The sequence below is a fragment of the Lissotriton vulgaris genome, chromosome 2_1 (genome assembly GCF_964263255.1).
Source record: "Lissotriton vulgaris chromosome 2_1, aLisVul1.2, whole genome shotgun sequence".
Lineage (NCBI taxonomy): Eukaryota > Metazoa > Chordata > Amphibia > Caudata > Salamandridae > Lissotriton > Lissotriton vulgaris.
The window spans coordinates 791827843-791844508 of NC_141687.1; the positions used below are offsets into that span (position 1 = coordinate 791827843).

The 16666-nt window shown below is 45.3% G+C and overlaps 1 protein-coding gene across 1 annotated transcript in view; it reads right to left on the bottom strand.

Moving 5' to 3' along the window:
* Positions 1–16666, bottom strand: part of CIRSR (corepressor of RBPJ and splicing regulator) — a 197100-nt gene that overhangs the window by 91711 nt on the left and 88723 nt on the right. The window contains exon 5 of the mRNA XM_086956153.1: positions 4414–4462. Coding sequence (XP_086812279.1) covers positions 4414–4462 — 49 coding nt within the window. The remainder of the gene's footprint in view (positions 1–4413; positions 4463–16666) is intronic.

The following is a 16666-nucleotide window of genomic DNA, read 5'->3' on the forward strand; positions in this document are numbered from 1 at the left end:
AGGGGAGATACTGGATCAACCAGATCCCTTCCCCTGGTCTCTGCGGGTCTCCACGACTGACCGCCGAATGCAGAAGATGTCTAATTAGTTACTGCTGTCCTGCTGTGACTTTGAGTTGCTGATCTGGTTAGGGGCCTCCCTCGGACAAGAAATTTGGAATTCCAGGAGGCCAGTGACACATGATAATTCAGGTACAAATAAGAGTTGTGCTTGGTGAAGGCCTAAATGATGTCCAGTTTCCACTACTATCTACTGTGAAATTCTGGTTGGCTGTTGCCATTTTAAACACGTGTTTGGATAAACATGTTGAACGCAATCTAATTTCTAAATAAAGGCTGCCTAGGGCATGTTTTTGCAAGACACCAACCAGTATTGCTAAAGATGAAGAAGCACATGTATTTCTGGGTGAGAAAAAGATGCAAAAAGAGAAAAGGAATCTCTACCAAGCAGTAATGTGAGTGTGTGAAAGGGAGTATTGAGGCATTTGTATGACACCCCTTCAATTAGGTACACTTATTAGCTTGGCTCGCATGCTGTTTCTGGTCCTTTATGACCCTGCCCATGCAGATACATATCTTGGCAGCATGTGCAGTTAGCACCCTCGCTTCCTGCTTTGAAGGGCGAGGGGGACTATCAGTGGCTTTAGAAGAGAGCAAGGCACTAAGCAGTGGCTGGTGCCTACGGCCGACCTTTTAAACCAATTGTAAAAACAACTGATTTTAAAACTCCATGACATCTAAACCTGGCGTGATGCACTGACACATCAGAAACAACTGCAACACAAAAGCAATATCAGTAACTTTTCAAAGACACAGGTATGTGTACACGTTTATAAAAATATGTTTAATGTGGTCAGTGTGTGTCATTCATTAGTGGACTACACAAACCAAAAAGTTAAAGAAAAATTAGCGCAACAGCAGGAAATGCCCTGATGGCTTCTGCAGAGACGAAGCAAGGCACTTACATAGTCCATCATAGCAGGCACTGAGAATCTTGGTTGAAAACGATTAGAATGGATGGTACATTATGTCAGGGACAGCTATACGTGGGTATTGCCAGAATTAGAGTTAAAGTGTCCACTTAGTATGAAGGAAGTTTGCTTAACTGCTTCTGGTTTAAGTCTCTTTTGAGTAGTCAAAAGGTTGAAACAGGCAACATAACTATGAAAATCAATTGCTAGCGAAATGTATTGTACACAAATAAATGTCTTTAACTGAGTTTTTATAGTTCTTTTATCAATGCATACTTATGTGTATGGTTAAATCTTGGTAAAAACACAACACACTGGGTTGTTGCTCTTTGCCTTGCTCTGAAATGGAAAGTTTCAATAACTGGCCATATGCTATAAAATCCATCATTTGAATCAATTTTTCAAAACATTTTCTTGCGGTGGGAGAAGCCCATATTCCCTCCTTTTTAAGTTCTTGCTTGCACATTATACTCAGGTGTAAAGTTTCCGCCCCACTTAATTTAAAATCCACCAGCCTCCAGTGGACCAGATTGTTTTTCCTGTTCTGATCCGTGTCTGCCCAAACAAGTGGATCTGTGCAACACGCACAAGATGATATGGTTCTCCCTAAGTAATCTCAGATCCAGCCTGGGGCTGGTTACTGGTGTAGTGAGCAGTTTCCTCCATTGTGGCGGGGGGGCCAGTTGACCAGGCAAAGTGCACTACTGCACTAAAAGCACCAGTAGCGCCGGCAATCCAGAAGATTAAGAAAATAAAGCTTGGGCTCAGCTTAGTCCTCAGCTGCCGCCTTCTGCTGCATCCCATGGACCCCCTATCAAGCCCAGCCGGAAGCACACCATGGAGATGCTCAAGGGAGCAGACTGCCACTTTCCCAGCAGAAGCACACAGTCTGTACACACTCTAGGCACCGTTGTCAAAGCCAGCCAACCTAGATGAGTCACACACTGTCTCAGACTCTGCACAGTTCACTCATCTGATCTCTGCAGCTTATGTATGATGTTAAAACGCAAACTTTTACAACGCATACCATTACCACGCAATTTTTACAACGCAGTACCTTAACAACGCATAGTGCTTTGGGTGCTGGATAGTGAATAGTTTAATTTACTATTCCAACTCCAGTTCCCGTGGACTCTAGGGAAGGTTATTGGATAGTAAATTAACCTATTCACTACTCATTCCCTATGTCAGATCGCCCCAAAGCGCTATGCGCTGTAATGGCATACGTTGTAAAAGATGCGTGGTAATGGTATTGCGTGCTAAAAGATGCGTTGTAACAGTTGTATACCCTCTGCAGCATGTGCTTTAACCCTATTAGGCCACTGCAGTTACTCCAGTTAGTTTACACAAGAGGCATGTTATATTTCCAAACTTCCAGGGGTTAAACTTGCTTCACAGTTAGAATGAATGTTATGTATGTGTGAGGAATGATGTATGGTGATTTCAAGCTGCTCCAGAGTTTAAAACCCAAGATGTCAGCATCCCATGAAATAGGATATGGCGATGCTTGATTTTAATGCAATAACTGCAAATGTTTTGTGTGTAACAATAGAGAAACGGAACTGAATACTGGTTGGAGCAGTGGTGAACAGTGGTATCTTTATTATAGTACTATGAGGTCTGAGCCTGCGACAGAAAGCACTGCGAATATGCACATTGTTTTAAATTAGAAGTGAATACAGTAAAAGGCAGGCTCGGGCAAAATGTGCAAAGATTTAGTGTTCATTATAAGCCTAGTGTTAACCTTCCAGTTTGCAGCAGTTTCACGTTGTCTTGAGAGCTTCTCATTGCTCATGAGGATGTAATTCCTGATATTTATCTCTTTTCATGCACTTTATTGCATGGTTTTATTCGTGAGAAGGCGTCACTCTAACTGTTACACATTTGGCTGTTAATTGTCACTCATAAATGCACTAAAACCATGGAAATGTCAAACATAACCAATCTGAAAACTTGCCAGCTATGGTTGGGAGAAACAGAAATTCAAAAGAGAGACAGAGAAATGGTGATACAGAGTGCTGATAGGGTAGGAAGAGTTTGGAGATATAAAGTGGAGGTGGTTACAGGGGGAAGAGTAAAACAAGGAGACAGTGAAAAGCAACAAACATTGGCAAAAAGGCAGAGAGAATAATGCTGCAAGAGTATAGATCAGAGAGAGAGGCAAAAGAGTAGCAAGTGAAAAGAGCTACGAAGTCCAGATAGCAGGGAAAAGAAAGAAACATGCAGGGAACCGTGACAAACAGCATGTGAGAAAAAGCAGAAATGAGCAGGGAGTGGTGGAAATGAGCAGAGTGCAGCCGAAAAGAGGCAGAGCAGGTTGGAAAAGCTGGGAGAGGCAGAAAAGAGTAGCAAGAGACAGTAAAGAAAAGAAATGTGTGAAAGAGGAGGGAGAAAATCCAAAGTCCATAGTGAGTTACACCTCAAGACTACAGCAGGAAGGTGGGCAGAGACAAGAGCAAGTAATGAACAATCACAAAAGGGACCTGACTCAGTTCCCACAGCACAGTCTCTAATTCTGCCTTATTGTTTACTGAACTCATTTTCTTTGCTTTTAGTGATCTGTGAATTAAAGGAATTCATCAGTGTAACATAAACTAGATGCCACACAAAATGTTTTATAGAATGAGATTCTGTATGAGAAGTGTGTAGACGGTGTGTTCAACTCAAGCATATAAACGACAGACTGTGTGCTACACAGGTGCTAGTTAACAAAACCAACTACAGATCACACACACTGTTATTAACTTCTGTGTTTTTGAGGGGATTCTAATTTTTTTATGTAGCTTCTGTGTATATATGTGACAATGCCCAACTGTTGGAAGTGATTTTGCTTGCGTATGCATGCATGAGTTTTTCTCTCTCCACAATAAATTCACTAATTTCTGTTTTTACCCTGTTCACATCTGTATGTCTGTGGTCTCTTCATCTCATGCTCCCAGAGCCACTGCCACCACGGCGCGGCACAGGTGCTCCGTTAAAGTTCTGCATTGAGGTAAAGGCACCCCCTCAGTCTTTGTGCTTTTGAGTTCTCACTTCTTCCTTTTAGCTCTGTGCCTCTCCCTTGTATGAAAACACACATGCACCATGTCTGCCTTTAAATTTAATTTCCCCCTTTCCATGTTTCCTTGAACAGCCCCTACCCCTCCTCTTTCCTCCCACCATTCTCAGTGTGTAGAAGAGAGTTATACACGGAGTTGTAAAGAGGAGAGAAAGAAACAGTCTCTAACATCCCATATCTTATCCTCTGTCTCTAATATAATCTTTAAGAATGGGAGAAAGGGATAGGAGATTGGTTTGGGGGAGCTGTCAAGTGTCTCCTATATTTCATCTCCATGCCCTCCCTCCCAACCATAAACAGCTAGAAAAGAAGTTTAGTGCTGTTAGTCAACATATACATGAACTGATGCTTGACAGCAAAACATTAAAAAAACGCTGGAACTTGCCTGAATTCCAAATGGCTGATCTCTAATATTCATATCATCTTTGGCGTATCTGTGAAGCACAAGAAAAAGAGAACACAACATAATGATCACCTTCATTTCCAAGACCGACACAAAGAATTAATACATGAAGGTTTGCAAAATAGTCAAGAGAAAGGTTAATGATTCTAAATTTGTTGTTGTATAATGCTTTGCTGCTCTAGTAAGAATGCAGAGATCATAATTTTTATGAATACTTTAATTTGCTAGCATGTCCATGGTCATTTATGTTTGTAAGAAAGGAGCAGTTAAGGTATGCTTGCCCTATGTTGTTCAGCGCCTTGTATGAATGTTTGAGGAATTTGAATTGGAAGCATCTGTGTATCAGCAGCCAGTGGAGTTCTCGGAGGAGTGGTGAGATGTGTGTGAAACAAGGGAGGCATAGGATGAGTATGGCTGAGGCGTTCTGGATGGTCTGAAGTCCTTGGAGGAGGTGGCTGAAGATTCCAGAACAGACAGCGTTGCCGTAGTCCAGTCTGCTAATGACTAGGGCTTGAGTGACAGTACACCTGGTATTCAAGAGGGGGCTTTTGAAGATTTTCCTAAGGATGCGAAAGCAGAAGGAGCTTACTGCGTTCACCTGTGAGGCCATGTTGTGTGTTGTCTAGGATGATTCCCAGGTTTCTTGCATGGTTGGAGGGGATAGGTGTTTGGACCAAGCTCTGATGGCCACCAAGTGGAGTCCCAGGGGAAGTTCTTGTTCCTAAAGATAGGCACTGCCGTTTTGTCAGAGTTGAATTTAAGGCAGTTGTTTTTCATCCATTCCACTACGCAGATCATGCATTTGGTGAAGATGGATCTTGTTGTGGCGTACTTGTGGACATTGAGAGATTGAGCTGGGTATCATCGGCATAGGCGATGCTGTGGGATCGGATGACGTCCGTGAGTGGTGCAATGCAAATGTTGAACAGAGTGGTGCTGAGAGAAGATCCTTGAGGGACTCTACAGATCACGTCCATCTGCTTTGGTGTAGGATGGGAGTCTGACTCTCTGTGTTCTTCCTGTGAGGAAGGAGCATATCCATTCAAGGGCTGGACCTTAGATGCATGTTGCGTGAAGTCTTTTGATGAGGCTAGAGTCGAAAGTAGCAGAGAGGTCCAGCAGTTTGGCTGTTTCTCCTCTGCCTAATAAAGTGCGGATCTCGTCTGTGCTGTCTTCATGCCATGGTTGCTACAAAGCCAGGTTGGGTGCATTCAAGAAGATTGTGGAGTTCCAGGTGGTTAGTGAGTTGAAGGTTGATTGCTTTCTCTATAACTTTGGCTGTGCACCGTAGTAGGGAGATGGGGCAGAGGTTGCTCAACTCTTTGGGGGTCTGATGATGGTTTCTTGAGGAGGGCAGAGGCTGCCTCATGTTTCTAGACCTTGGGGAAGGAGGCAGAAGCTAGGGAGGAGTTGATGTGCGTCAGTAATTTGCTGTTCAGAGGCCCTCTTAGAGTGTAGATATAATGTGGACAGTGGTCTGTGTGGGCCCCGGAGTAGACAGTTTTCATGATTGAAGCAGTATCTTCCTCTGTGGGTATTCTCCAGTTGGTTAGGTGTGTATCCACATGGGAGGTGGGAAGATTGCCTATGTCGAAGTTATTAGGTATCTTTTCGATTTTGCTGTGGAAAAGGCTGTTACAGAGTTGCTGTGAGGGGATGATGGAGTTGGCAGAGGTTTTTGGGGCGAAGAATTCCATGATGATATCAAAGATTTCTATGCTGTTGTTGGAGCCGACTTCTATCCGGTCTATCCTTCTCTTTGTGTCTCTAAGAAGGACGTGGTATTTGTAGTTTGATCTGGCTTTGGCATCGTGGTTGGCTCTTCATTTCCTTTCTAGATGTTTGGAGTACCTTTTGGAGTCCTGGAGTTCTTCTGTGTACCAGGCAGGCAGTTAGTTGGTTCTGTGGTGTTTATGAATCTTGTTGGGTGCAAGAGTGTCAGGTTTAAGTTTGTGATGTCCTCGACTAGGTTGTCGGTGGTGTTGGGTTGGTCTGTTTCGAGAGCACTGCACGGGTCAGTTTTCATTATTCTGTTCCAGTTCTGGCAATGTAGGTCGGTGCTGATAGAAGTATTATCTAGTGGTGTGGAAATTCTGAAGTGGAGTACAGAGTGGTCGGTCGATGTGAGTGGCGAGGAAGAGTGGTAGTTGATGCTGTTGTTAGAGGCGAAGATGGTGTTTAGCATGTGTCCTGAGCTGTGTGTTGGTTTCGTGATGAGCTGGGAAAGTCCTATGTTGTGCAGGCCCTCAAGGAGATCGGTGGAGCAGTGGTTTGAGGGGTCCTCCAGGTAAAAAATTAAATCACAGAGAAGTAGGAAGTCCTTGGAGTTGATGGTGAAGGGGGTGATGAAGTCATTAATGAGGCTGCTAAAGTTGCTTAGTGTGCAAGGGTGCCCTTAAGAGTGGGTCTGACATCTGCTTGTAGGTGGAAGTGCCCATGCTCCTTGAAGAGGAGTCAGTGGAGTTAGAGCAATTCAGGGTGTCTTTATATATGATGGTAAGCCCTCCTTCAGGCGGTCTTGGCATGTGATCTTGTATTCTGCTGGGATGGCTACAGAGTAGTCAGGAGATGAGGTGGGGTTAATCCAGGTTTTTGTCAGGAAGAGAAGGTCTTGTGTGCTGCTTCTGAGGAGATCCCACATTTGGGCTGTATATGAGCAAGCCCATAAGGAGGAGTGCTGTTTAGGGAGGTGAGGTCATGAGTGGGTGACATGGGAGTCAAGAGTATGGGGTGAGTGGGAGGGCATGCTGCTTCAGGTAAAGCAGCAGTGGAAGCAGGAGAAATGTCCTACCGTGCTGAGAGGTGCAGTGTGGCAGCATCGGGTGGATGGGAATCCGGGTTAGAGCATGCAAAGTGTCGCTGCTGAGTAGTGGCGGAGGGTGATTTGACCAGGAGTTATGGCGCCGGGCGCAGTCTAAGTGCAGACGGGTGCAGATGGGCTTGCCTTTGGCGTGCCAATGGTGGGGATGGACGCGGCTGCCATCAAGTAGTTCCTGGGAGGGTGGAGGAGTGCGGGGGTGGTGGGTGGAGCTAAGAAGGGCGGGAAAAAGACACAGGAGAATAGGTAAGGAGCGGGGGAGGCATGAGACAGAAAAAGTGCTGGAGGTTGGGCTGTAGGGGCCTGAAGGAGCACAGGAAAGGAAAGATAAAAAAATAAAAGAGGAGGAGGAAGAAGAGATCGGAAAAAAGGCATAAAGAGTTCATGTGAGAAGTTGGCCTGATATTTGATGTCCATTAATTAAAGTGGGCCCCTTGCACCAGTCCAAATAACCCTTATGGTGATATAAGAGGTCAAACATAACCTTTGAAAGCTATCCAAGTGGTAGCTGTGGAGAGCAGCCTTCAGGCTTAGTCTTGAAGGAATGTTAACCCTTTCGATGCTGATGACGAGCTCAGCTCGTCATCACCCACGGGTGTCGTGTGCTGATGACGAGCTGAGCTCGTCATGGTGCCACTAAAATGGCATTTTCCAGCACAGGGGGGGGGGGGAAACGCCCAGCAGCCATGTGGTTAAGCAGCTTGTTTTACCAGAATGCAACATTATTGCATTGGTTAAATGAAAGGAGAACCACACAGTAGTTATAAGAATATATATTTATTATTATAACACCTTAAATACCTCACAGTATCTGCTACATGCAGATAAACACAAAGCACACAATACTTAAGCACAGAAACAATCGTAAGTAGCACTAATACACAGTGGGCTCCTGGGGGAGACCAAACCATATACTAAAATAGTGGTATAAGAATGACAACCCAAGTCCAGCAATGTCTAGAATGTGTAGAATCGCTCGGACCCCAAGGAACAACCCAAGGTGAGTAAGTAGGGACCCCACGGAGGACGGGTGCAGTGTGAGAACATGATCGCGTGCTACGTAGAATTCAATGGGAGAGTTGTGGTTGCAATTTTAAAGTTAAAGGATTCTTCCCAGTGGATTATTAGGAAACCCTTTGGAACATAGAAGGATGAAGAGCCATCCCACCCGTGGATACCAAAGTACCAGAGTTACCTATCCCAGGGAAGACGGGTGCATAGGTCTGAAGTGGCGTCGGAAACCTCTGTCGTTCTCAATGATGGGAGTCTTCAAAGAAATACCACTGCTGAAAAGAAGAAGTGTCCAGTGGAATCCGCAGGTGGATTCTTGATGGAAGGAACCTGAAAGCAGGGGGAACATAGTCTGCGTCACTCAGGAGTGACCAGGGGCTTGGTAGACGAATGCCCAACGATGTCGGGTGCTTCAGGTGCGAAGGAGGAGACCTTGACTCTACAGCTGCAGGGACCAGGAGATGTCGAGGACGACCAGGAGCCGGATAGGGTGGCGGGAGCACCAAAAACCCTTGGAAACGGCAACCCACAAAGAATGTCAAGAAAGGTTACGGTCTGGCCAGCAAGGACCACAGGAATCACCACAGCAAGGGGAGTCAGGGTAGGCCAGGAGCAACCAGTGGAGGCCAAGAAAGTCAAGATTGTCCCTCAAATGGACCCACAGGCCGAAGTCACCGGAGAAGCGAGGAGACCTCTAGCAGTTTCACCAAACAGCTTGCAAGGCACAGAGTGGGAGGAGGCCAAAGTCCTTGGTACGAAATGTGCGCAGAGGTTGGGGCTATCGACAGTCCAATGCACGAAGTTGGGGAACACTGACAAGCATATGCACTTGCAAATGTACACAGTGTACAAGGGTTCGGGTTATGGGGTGGCCTCAAACTTGATGAGAGGGCAGCTCGACCTCACGGAACGTAGGAACCCAAATCCTGTGTTGCTGGAGCCTTCACAGTCCACAGGAGCTCAGGGTCAGCTGACCGGTCAGTTGCGTTATGGTGCCTACAAACGCAGGGGATTCTCCTTCACTCCAAGGGAGATACTTCAGTTGTCCTTGATGCTCCACAGGTCCTGCACAGAGGGGTGCACGGGCACAGACAATGCTTTGGCTGGAGAGGGAGACAAAGTCGGGCCCAGTCAAAGTTCAGCAAAGTCCAGAGTGTCCAGACGGTCTAAGGTCAGTGGTTTCTTGTTTAGAATCTTGTCCACGTCGAATCTAGGGTCCTACAGCCAGGTAAGCCATTTTGTACCCAGAGGAGAGGGTTGGACAGATTATGGGGACCCTCCTAAGGGAGGTTCAGGACAGAGGGTGGTTACACCTATGTCCTTTGTACAATTTCGCACCAGAGCAGGAGCCAACAGCTCCCAGAACTGGTTTGAACTGGACTATGCACAAGTATATCAAATGTGCCCCTAGTGCAGACTTTCAGGCACTTTGGTAGTGCACCCAACCAGCTCCAATACACTAAATCCTGTGTGGGAGGTGGCCACACCTCCCTGTGACAGGATGCCTTTTGTGCTGCCTTCCTCTGCTCGAGCTTGGCTCAGCAGCAGGACGGAAATGTGTCTCTGGTCGGCAGCATCCATTTTGTTCTTTCCGGGTCGAGAAGGCTGGTACAGGGAAGACCAGGGACCCACGAAGCTTACTTCTGAGGGATAAATCATACCTCCCTATGATTCCAAGGTGTTTGATACCAAACACAACATGTTTTGTTTCAGCCGTGTCCGGGATAGCATTTACGGTGAGGTTATAAAGCACCTTCACCTATAGGTCTAGCTGTGTCACAGCAACCCAGGAGAATGGTCTCCAAAGGCTGCAGAGGGGCTCTGCTCATGCAGGGGCAACCTCTTACGTAAACCCCAGCACCCTGCCTTCAGGATTTCTAAGGCATGCTATAGGGGTGACTTATTGGTTTTAAGTGTAGTGACCTATAAATATAGTAAACCTATATCTATCGTAAGTGGTGCATGCATTATCTTACATAGGTTGCAATGGCAGGCCTGTAGTTCCATTTTGCAAGGCCTGTCATGGGTGGCATAAAACATGCTTCAGCCCATGGGAGGCCTCTGGGTTACCTATTCCCTGGGGACATGGGTACCGTATACTAGGGACTTATAAGGGTACCCCAGTTTCCAATCTGGAGTGTACTTAAGTACATGTCATAACATTTTAAGGAGAAAGAAGATAGATTGGGGTCCTGATTAGCAGGGTCCCAGTCAGACTAGTAAAAAACAGTGTAACATCAAGCAAAAAGTGGGGGTAAACATAAGAAGCCGACCCTACTTTCCAACAGTTCAGAAAAAGGCAAGGAACGTCAGAAAAAGGGACATGAATTTTAGAAAAAGACAGAAAGAGTTTGGAAAAAGGCAAAGAATGGCCAGAGAAAAAAGGTGAAAGTGGCGCACAAGAGTAAAGGCGTAACTGGGAGAATGAGAAGGCCGCAGGAAGAGTGAGGCTGGGTCTCGTAAAGCAAGGCTGAGTTTGAGAGGGCCTAGACTAGTCGGGGGACCAGTGGAGGGGGGAGCTTAGGCCATGTGAAAGCTCCCAGACTCAGAGTATAAGATTCAGTACACAGAATACAGTCTGCCTACCCCACTGTACAGCTCCTTCGTTTCCTAAACTTGATGAGACAAGTTGTCAAGCACAGGTGAAGAGAATCAGAAGATTAGCAAAATCATGCTGAGATCTCGACCTGAAAATGGCAAACAGAGAGCAACACTTGTTGAATAAACAGTGTGAGCCCATGTCAGAAACCGTACAGTATATTTATTGTCAGTTTAATAAACTCCTGAAAAAAACACAAAAGTTGGTTTTTGGAAAGATAGAACTGCAACTTTGCTATAGTGGTATGAGGAAGGGTGCTGAGAAACCAAAGTTGAAGGGGATGAGGGAAAGAAGAGTGAAACACTGAAAGAAGCAGTGTTTGAAAACTGATATAAAAGGAGAATCAGGAATAGAGAAATGAGCCAAAGACAGAGAAAGGAGAAAGGAAAAAGTATAGGGCCAGAAATGTGTGTGGGGAGTGAAAAACGTGTGAAAGAGAAAGGAGCAGAGTGCAGTCACTTCTCTAAACTTGCCACAAGCAGCAGATGAACACCCATACAAAGTATACGGGTGAATGCTGCCTCAGAAATGGCAAGGATAGAGGAGCGCTCTACTTCTTGTCTGACTGAAGTAAAGAAAGTTTCCTGTCAGAACAACTCCTTGGGGGCAACCCTTTGTATAGGGGCATGTAATACATGCATTGCAGTGCATGCTCAGGTCAGAATGAGTCTTTGCCTGGCTGGAAGCAGGACTACCTAACCCCACAAGATTTTCATCCCTTATAAATTAACTACCTCCGATTAACAGTGGGTCACTGCTAATTGTCATAGACTCAAGCTCATTAAAGGGTCTCAACTTGGCTACATCAACATAGCAAACATAACAAAATGATCCTTGCTCACTGTGCCGCTGGATTCAACCTCGCCGGGCTGATGAGGGATGCCAGGAGGCTTGTTTCCAGTCCAGGGGGGACCTGTCCTGGCAGTTCAGGCTGGACTATTCCCATGGGGAGCAGGGTCAAGACTGATATGCATATCGCTGAATTCAATGGTGACATGATGAGTAAAAAAACGATGGATTTATCCCAGATTGGAGACGGGGTAAATGTTTGGCATTTTCAGCATTCCGTCCATCGTCTTTTTGTGTTGCTACAACTACAAAGTCCCTACACGGATGCTGGACTCACTATGAAATAGAGTGCTGCTCATTTCCAAACGTCTAGGAATAAGCATGATGCCTTTCCGGTGCTGACTACTTTAACTCCACAGAGGCTCCCAAACCAGCTAGCAGGGAGTCTAAAAACACGGATCTAAAGCACCACAAAGCCATCTCTAAACTCATTACAAATCAGAGAAAAGCAATCCAAGATCAATCTACAAGTACAGGTTGTTGCTATGTTTGCTTGCTTCATCTCTGCTAGAAACACTCTCTATACCATGGGTATTCACAGACATTTTCTTGGGGCGTAAAACGTACAGTCCGCATACAGGGCCGCATCGATGTATTAGCATTCTCAAGGAGACAGAGTAGGGTGGGGTTTTACAGGGAAGAAAAAAAACATCTTCCAAAGATTTCTAGAAAATGATTTCTTTCAAATCTTTTTTGCACATTTTACATTCTGTTATACCTGTAGGTTGGTTATAAGACCAGAAATAGATACAGAATATATTGTTCATTTTAACTGCTGCCTGATCACTCTGCCCACAGTCACTGACCCTGCCCCACTGTACTGACGAACACAGTTTCCTTACCTCCACTGTCCTCTCAGGCATCCCTGGTCATAGGTGAAACATATCTATGACCAGGGAAGCCTTCCTGAATGAACAAGCTGAACTGGCTATTGAAACAAAGCTAATAAGCAGAAAAGCAGAATTACCAGTCTTTTTCAAACACTTTATTTCTAGAGTCATTTCAGCTTGTTCTATGAGCTTCACAGTCTTGTTCATAAAACAAGTTATACTAACTTTAGAAACCAAGCCCAGAATTACAAAATTATGCTGCTTGGCTTGCAGAATTTACCAAATAACTGACTTCAAGCAGCTTTTTCTGCTGCAACCAGGGATACTACAGGGAGATCCGCAGGTCGCAAAGAAAGGTCTGCAAGGCTACTAATGGTCCAAGGGCCATACGAGTACCACTGCTCTATACCATACCATTTACTACTATAGGCTCACCACAAGCTTACAGACCCCTGGGACTCGGACCGGCCTTCTGCGACGCCATCTTCAACCTCATCGCCCCCTTTACCATCGACTTCCTTCACTACGTCCTAGAAGAAATGCCTTCCAGCCACACTTAGATGTATCCTCAACTTTTCTAGCTGTGTACAGGTTCTGCACTTTGCTGGCTTCCTTCGGAGAAAGGAAATTTACCTAGATCTGTGCCTTATTAAATATATGTGTATTATGAAAATGAAAACACCAATGTGTACCTAAGCAAACACTGTTACATTTTATTGCTGGATTGCTATGTGGTTTTTAAACCAGCTTAAAGAACCACTAAAACATTATTGTGAGTAAAATCAGCAGGCCCTCCTGCAGAATGTGATGAGGGGCCCTTGGATCTCCTTTATCTCACCAATATTCATTATACTTGGGCTCAATGGGGACCCTCTGAAGGGTTGGGGGCCCCACTGCATCCCGCGGGCTTTCGTTACGCCCCGGGTTATTAGCCGAGACGGGTGGAAGCCCCACTCAAATAATAAAACACAATCCTTGTGAGGGTGACTCAGAAAAGTCACTAAATAAGTCTGTGTTTAACCCTCTGGTACCTTAGAACACAACCAGTCAGGTTTAACTTAGAGGCAATGGAAAAGTGTTTAAGCAGTATGCAAAGAGTAATAAGGTGAAAACGCAAAAAAAGAAAAATCACAAAGTAATTTAGAAACATAGATTAAAATGTAATAGATAAAAATACACCAAGATGACAAAAATCCAAACAATGGAACCAGAGGTATTAGTTTTTTAAGTTTTACGGTAAAATATGGCCAAGAGCACAAACTGAAAACTGCAGGTATCTGGTCATGCTGGACCGGGACAAAGTCACAAGTTCAGGCTGCCCATGAGGACAGCACGGGTAAAGTACAGGACTGAGTTTGACCTACTGAGAGTGGAACCTGGTTTCCTTGACACTAGGTCTGCCTGGCATTGCTTTGTGAGGCTCTGAGTTGGATCCAGTGAAACGCTCAGCTGCGGGGCCATGCTTTGCAGGGCTTTGCACTGCTCGGCATTGATCCGGCGACGCTTTCAGCTAGCCATGAGGCGATGCTCTGCAGCAGATTCAGAGAGGCATTTGACTGGGATCTGCTCTGTGAAGCTCTGCTTCATATGCGGAGAAGATTTCAGCTGCATGTGAGGCTCTGCTGGGCTTTGCGTTGCTCAGGGTCTGATCCAGTGAAGCTTTAAATTCGGAGTTCCCCATCTTTAAGGGGCCCTCTGTCACTTTGCCTCGGATCTGATGGAACTTTCAGTTAAACTACACCCAACAGTCCAGGGCCTGGAGGACAGCACATGGACGGTCCAGACTCATTCCCACAGTGGCCAGCAGAGGGGAACCAGGTCAGCATCCTGTGTTAGGGCACTGTCATTTACAGACAGCATATTTTTATATCAAAATGGCCACTTAAATTGAGCAGAAATAGAGATTTCATGATAAAACTATATTAAACACAAATGATAATGTGTGACGATCGGGTTTCAGTAAATACTTATTATTTGTGCATCACCAAGTAATAGTGTCTTGATTTGTTTTGATCCTATTAAAATCTTTATTTCCATCACACTTCAAAATTACAAAAAATGTGCTTCATTGTTGCTTTCCTAACTGCTGAATGGGTACTAGTAGTTAATTTACAGGTATTTACATTTTGTTGTGTTAGGAAAAAAATGACATCCTTTTGCCTTTTGCCTTTCCTATCACACGCCCTGTACCCCAGGAAGTGTCACATAATTCACTTTTCTTTCTCTGACTGAAAAGTGAGAGGCGTTTGTCAAAACACATCCTTGTGTTAAAAACAGAAGTAGTAATTTGTCAGAAAAATAGCCGGATATTTGATCTCTGACAAATACAGAATTTAAAGGCATGTTCATTTTTTAATTGGACTTTCGTGACCTACCAAAAATAATGCTCAATTTGTAAATAAAATAAGTGTCAGGGCCCTCGTCATGATGCCACTTCTGCTTACACTGCCCACTGCTGCCAGTGCTGCCAATTACAGTAACAACACATTTACTAACCATCACATATGTGTAACAATTCTGATTATTCCAGGCCCCCAAAGCTTACGAATGGCTCTGGTGGTAGGTATTAGTCATTTTTAATATATATTGAATTAATAAACAGCTGTTGTGTCTGTGCCCAAATTAGACAAATGGCAGAACTGTCATAAGTGCAAGTGTTGACAATTAAGGGCCAGTTTGGAGCACCAGAAGCCACTGGCTCAAATTAAGCACTGGTCGCAACCCACAGTTTGGAAAACGCCGTATTACCCTTCTGCATCTACATTTCAGTTATCTCTAGGGTGAGCTCTGTGTGACTGGCTTCATTCTACTCAAGTCTTTTAGCCATCTTCATTTTATCAGCATGGAGTAGGCCCAGGTTAATCTGCTTCTTGAGGGTGGTGTTTGTGTCTATTGAGGTCCTCAATATGGAGTCCAGTTTATCAGATTGTGTCTACATCTTTTACTAGATGGTTGATATCACTCAGCACTTGTGAGCAGGGCATCACTACCTCAGAGAGTTTCCCATGAAAGGTCAGGTGGGTCCACCTTTGAGCTGCTTGTGCTTTTCTATCATCTTCCAGCTAGCAGAGGAAATGTCGATCTCATTGCACTTAGACGCAATTCCACCCAGATTGCTGCACGTCTCTTCTTCTTGCTAGGCATATATCGTGTGATGAAATCCAGCTCTTTGAGATTCTTACTTTACACCTTGTTTGCACACATTTTCTGGTTCTCTCCTGGGCAGGTGCACCTTCCAGCTCAATTACTATTTTTTGGCACCTTAACCTCTGTTTATCCTGCTATGATGTCTTGAAATAGTTTCCCCAATGATAGAGGGGAGAGGGATTCCCTGCAAGGCCCACCCATTACAGTATAGGACACAGGTGCAGGTATTTGATTAAGAACGGTTCTACTTCTTTGCAGCTAGTCAGCGAGTCCTTGGCTAGTTCACTTGGTTTCTTTTCTATTTAGGCCATATCTTGGTGGGTCAGTTCCCCTCCTTTCTCCTCTTTTCACCAGCCACCATGGTCCATTGTGGGGGACAGGGTGCAGGCGAGACTCTCTCACACCCAACCTGCCCTATTTTGTTACATGAGTGCCATCATTGCCCCAGGCCCACAACAACTCTTTGTCCCTATCTTACAGCAGGCCGTGGCCACTACACCAGGTCTCATGCCTGTTCATGCTATATCCCAACAGCTTGGGTTGCTCATCTCCTATTTAGATGTCAGCTGCTGGGATCTCAATGCTCCTGCTGTGGGCAGTGGACCGCCCTAGACGCCTGTTATCACATTTGTGTCTCCTCAGGGCTGTACTGCTGTAGCACCTCCTTGACCCTATAGACACCACACACGGCAGGCCACCGGGTCTGTTACTGTGTGCTGGGTGAATCTCCTTTGGCGATACCTTCATGTATGGGGCAGTGACTCCACAGGCAATGTGGCTCTCTCGCCCAACATCAACCATTCAAGAATAACAATCACAACCTATTTCCGATGCAGGCATCCTCTCTATGGCTCTCTTGGCCAAGAGAGCCTGCATTTCTTGATGGAGCAAGGAGAGATGGTCCACCATCCTTCGATCATAAGTGGGGGGCATGGATGGTGGGGGGAATCACAAGGGGAAGGGATTAGCCCCTTTGGACTA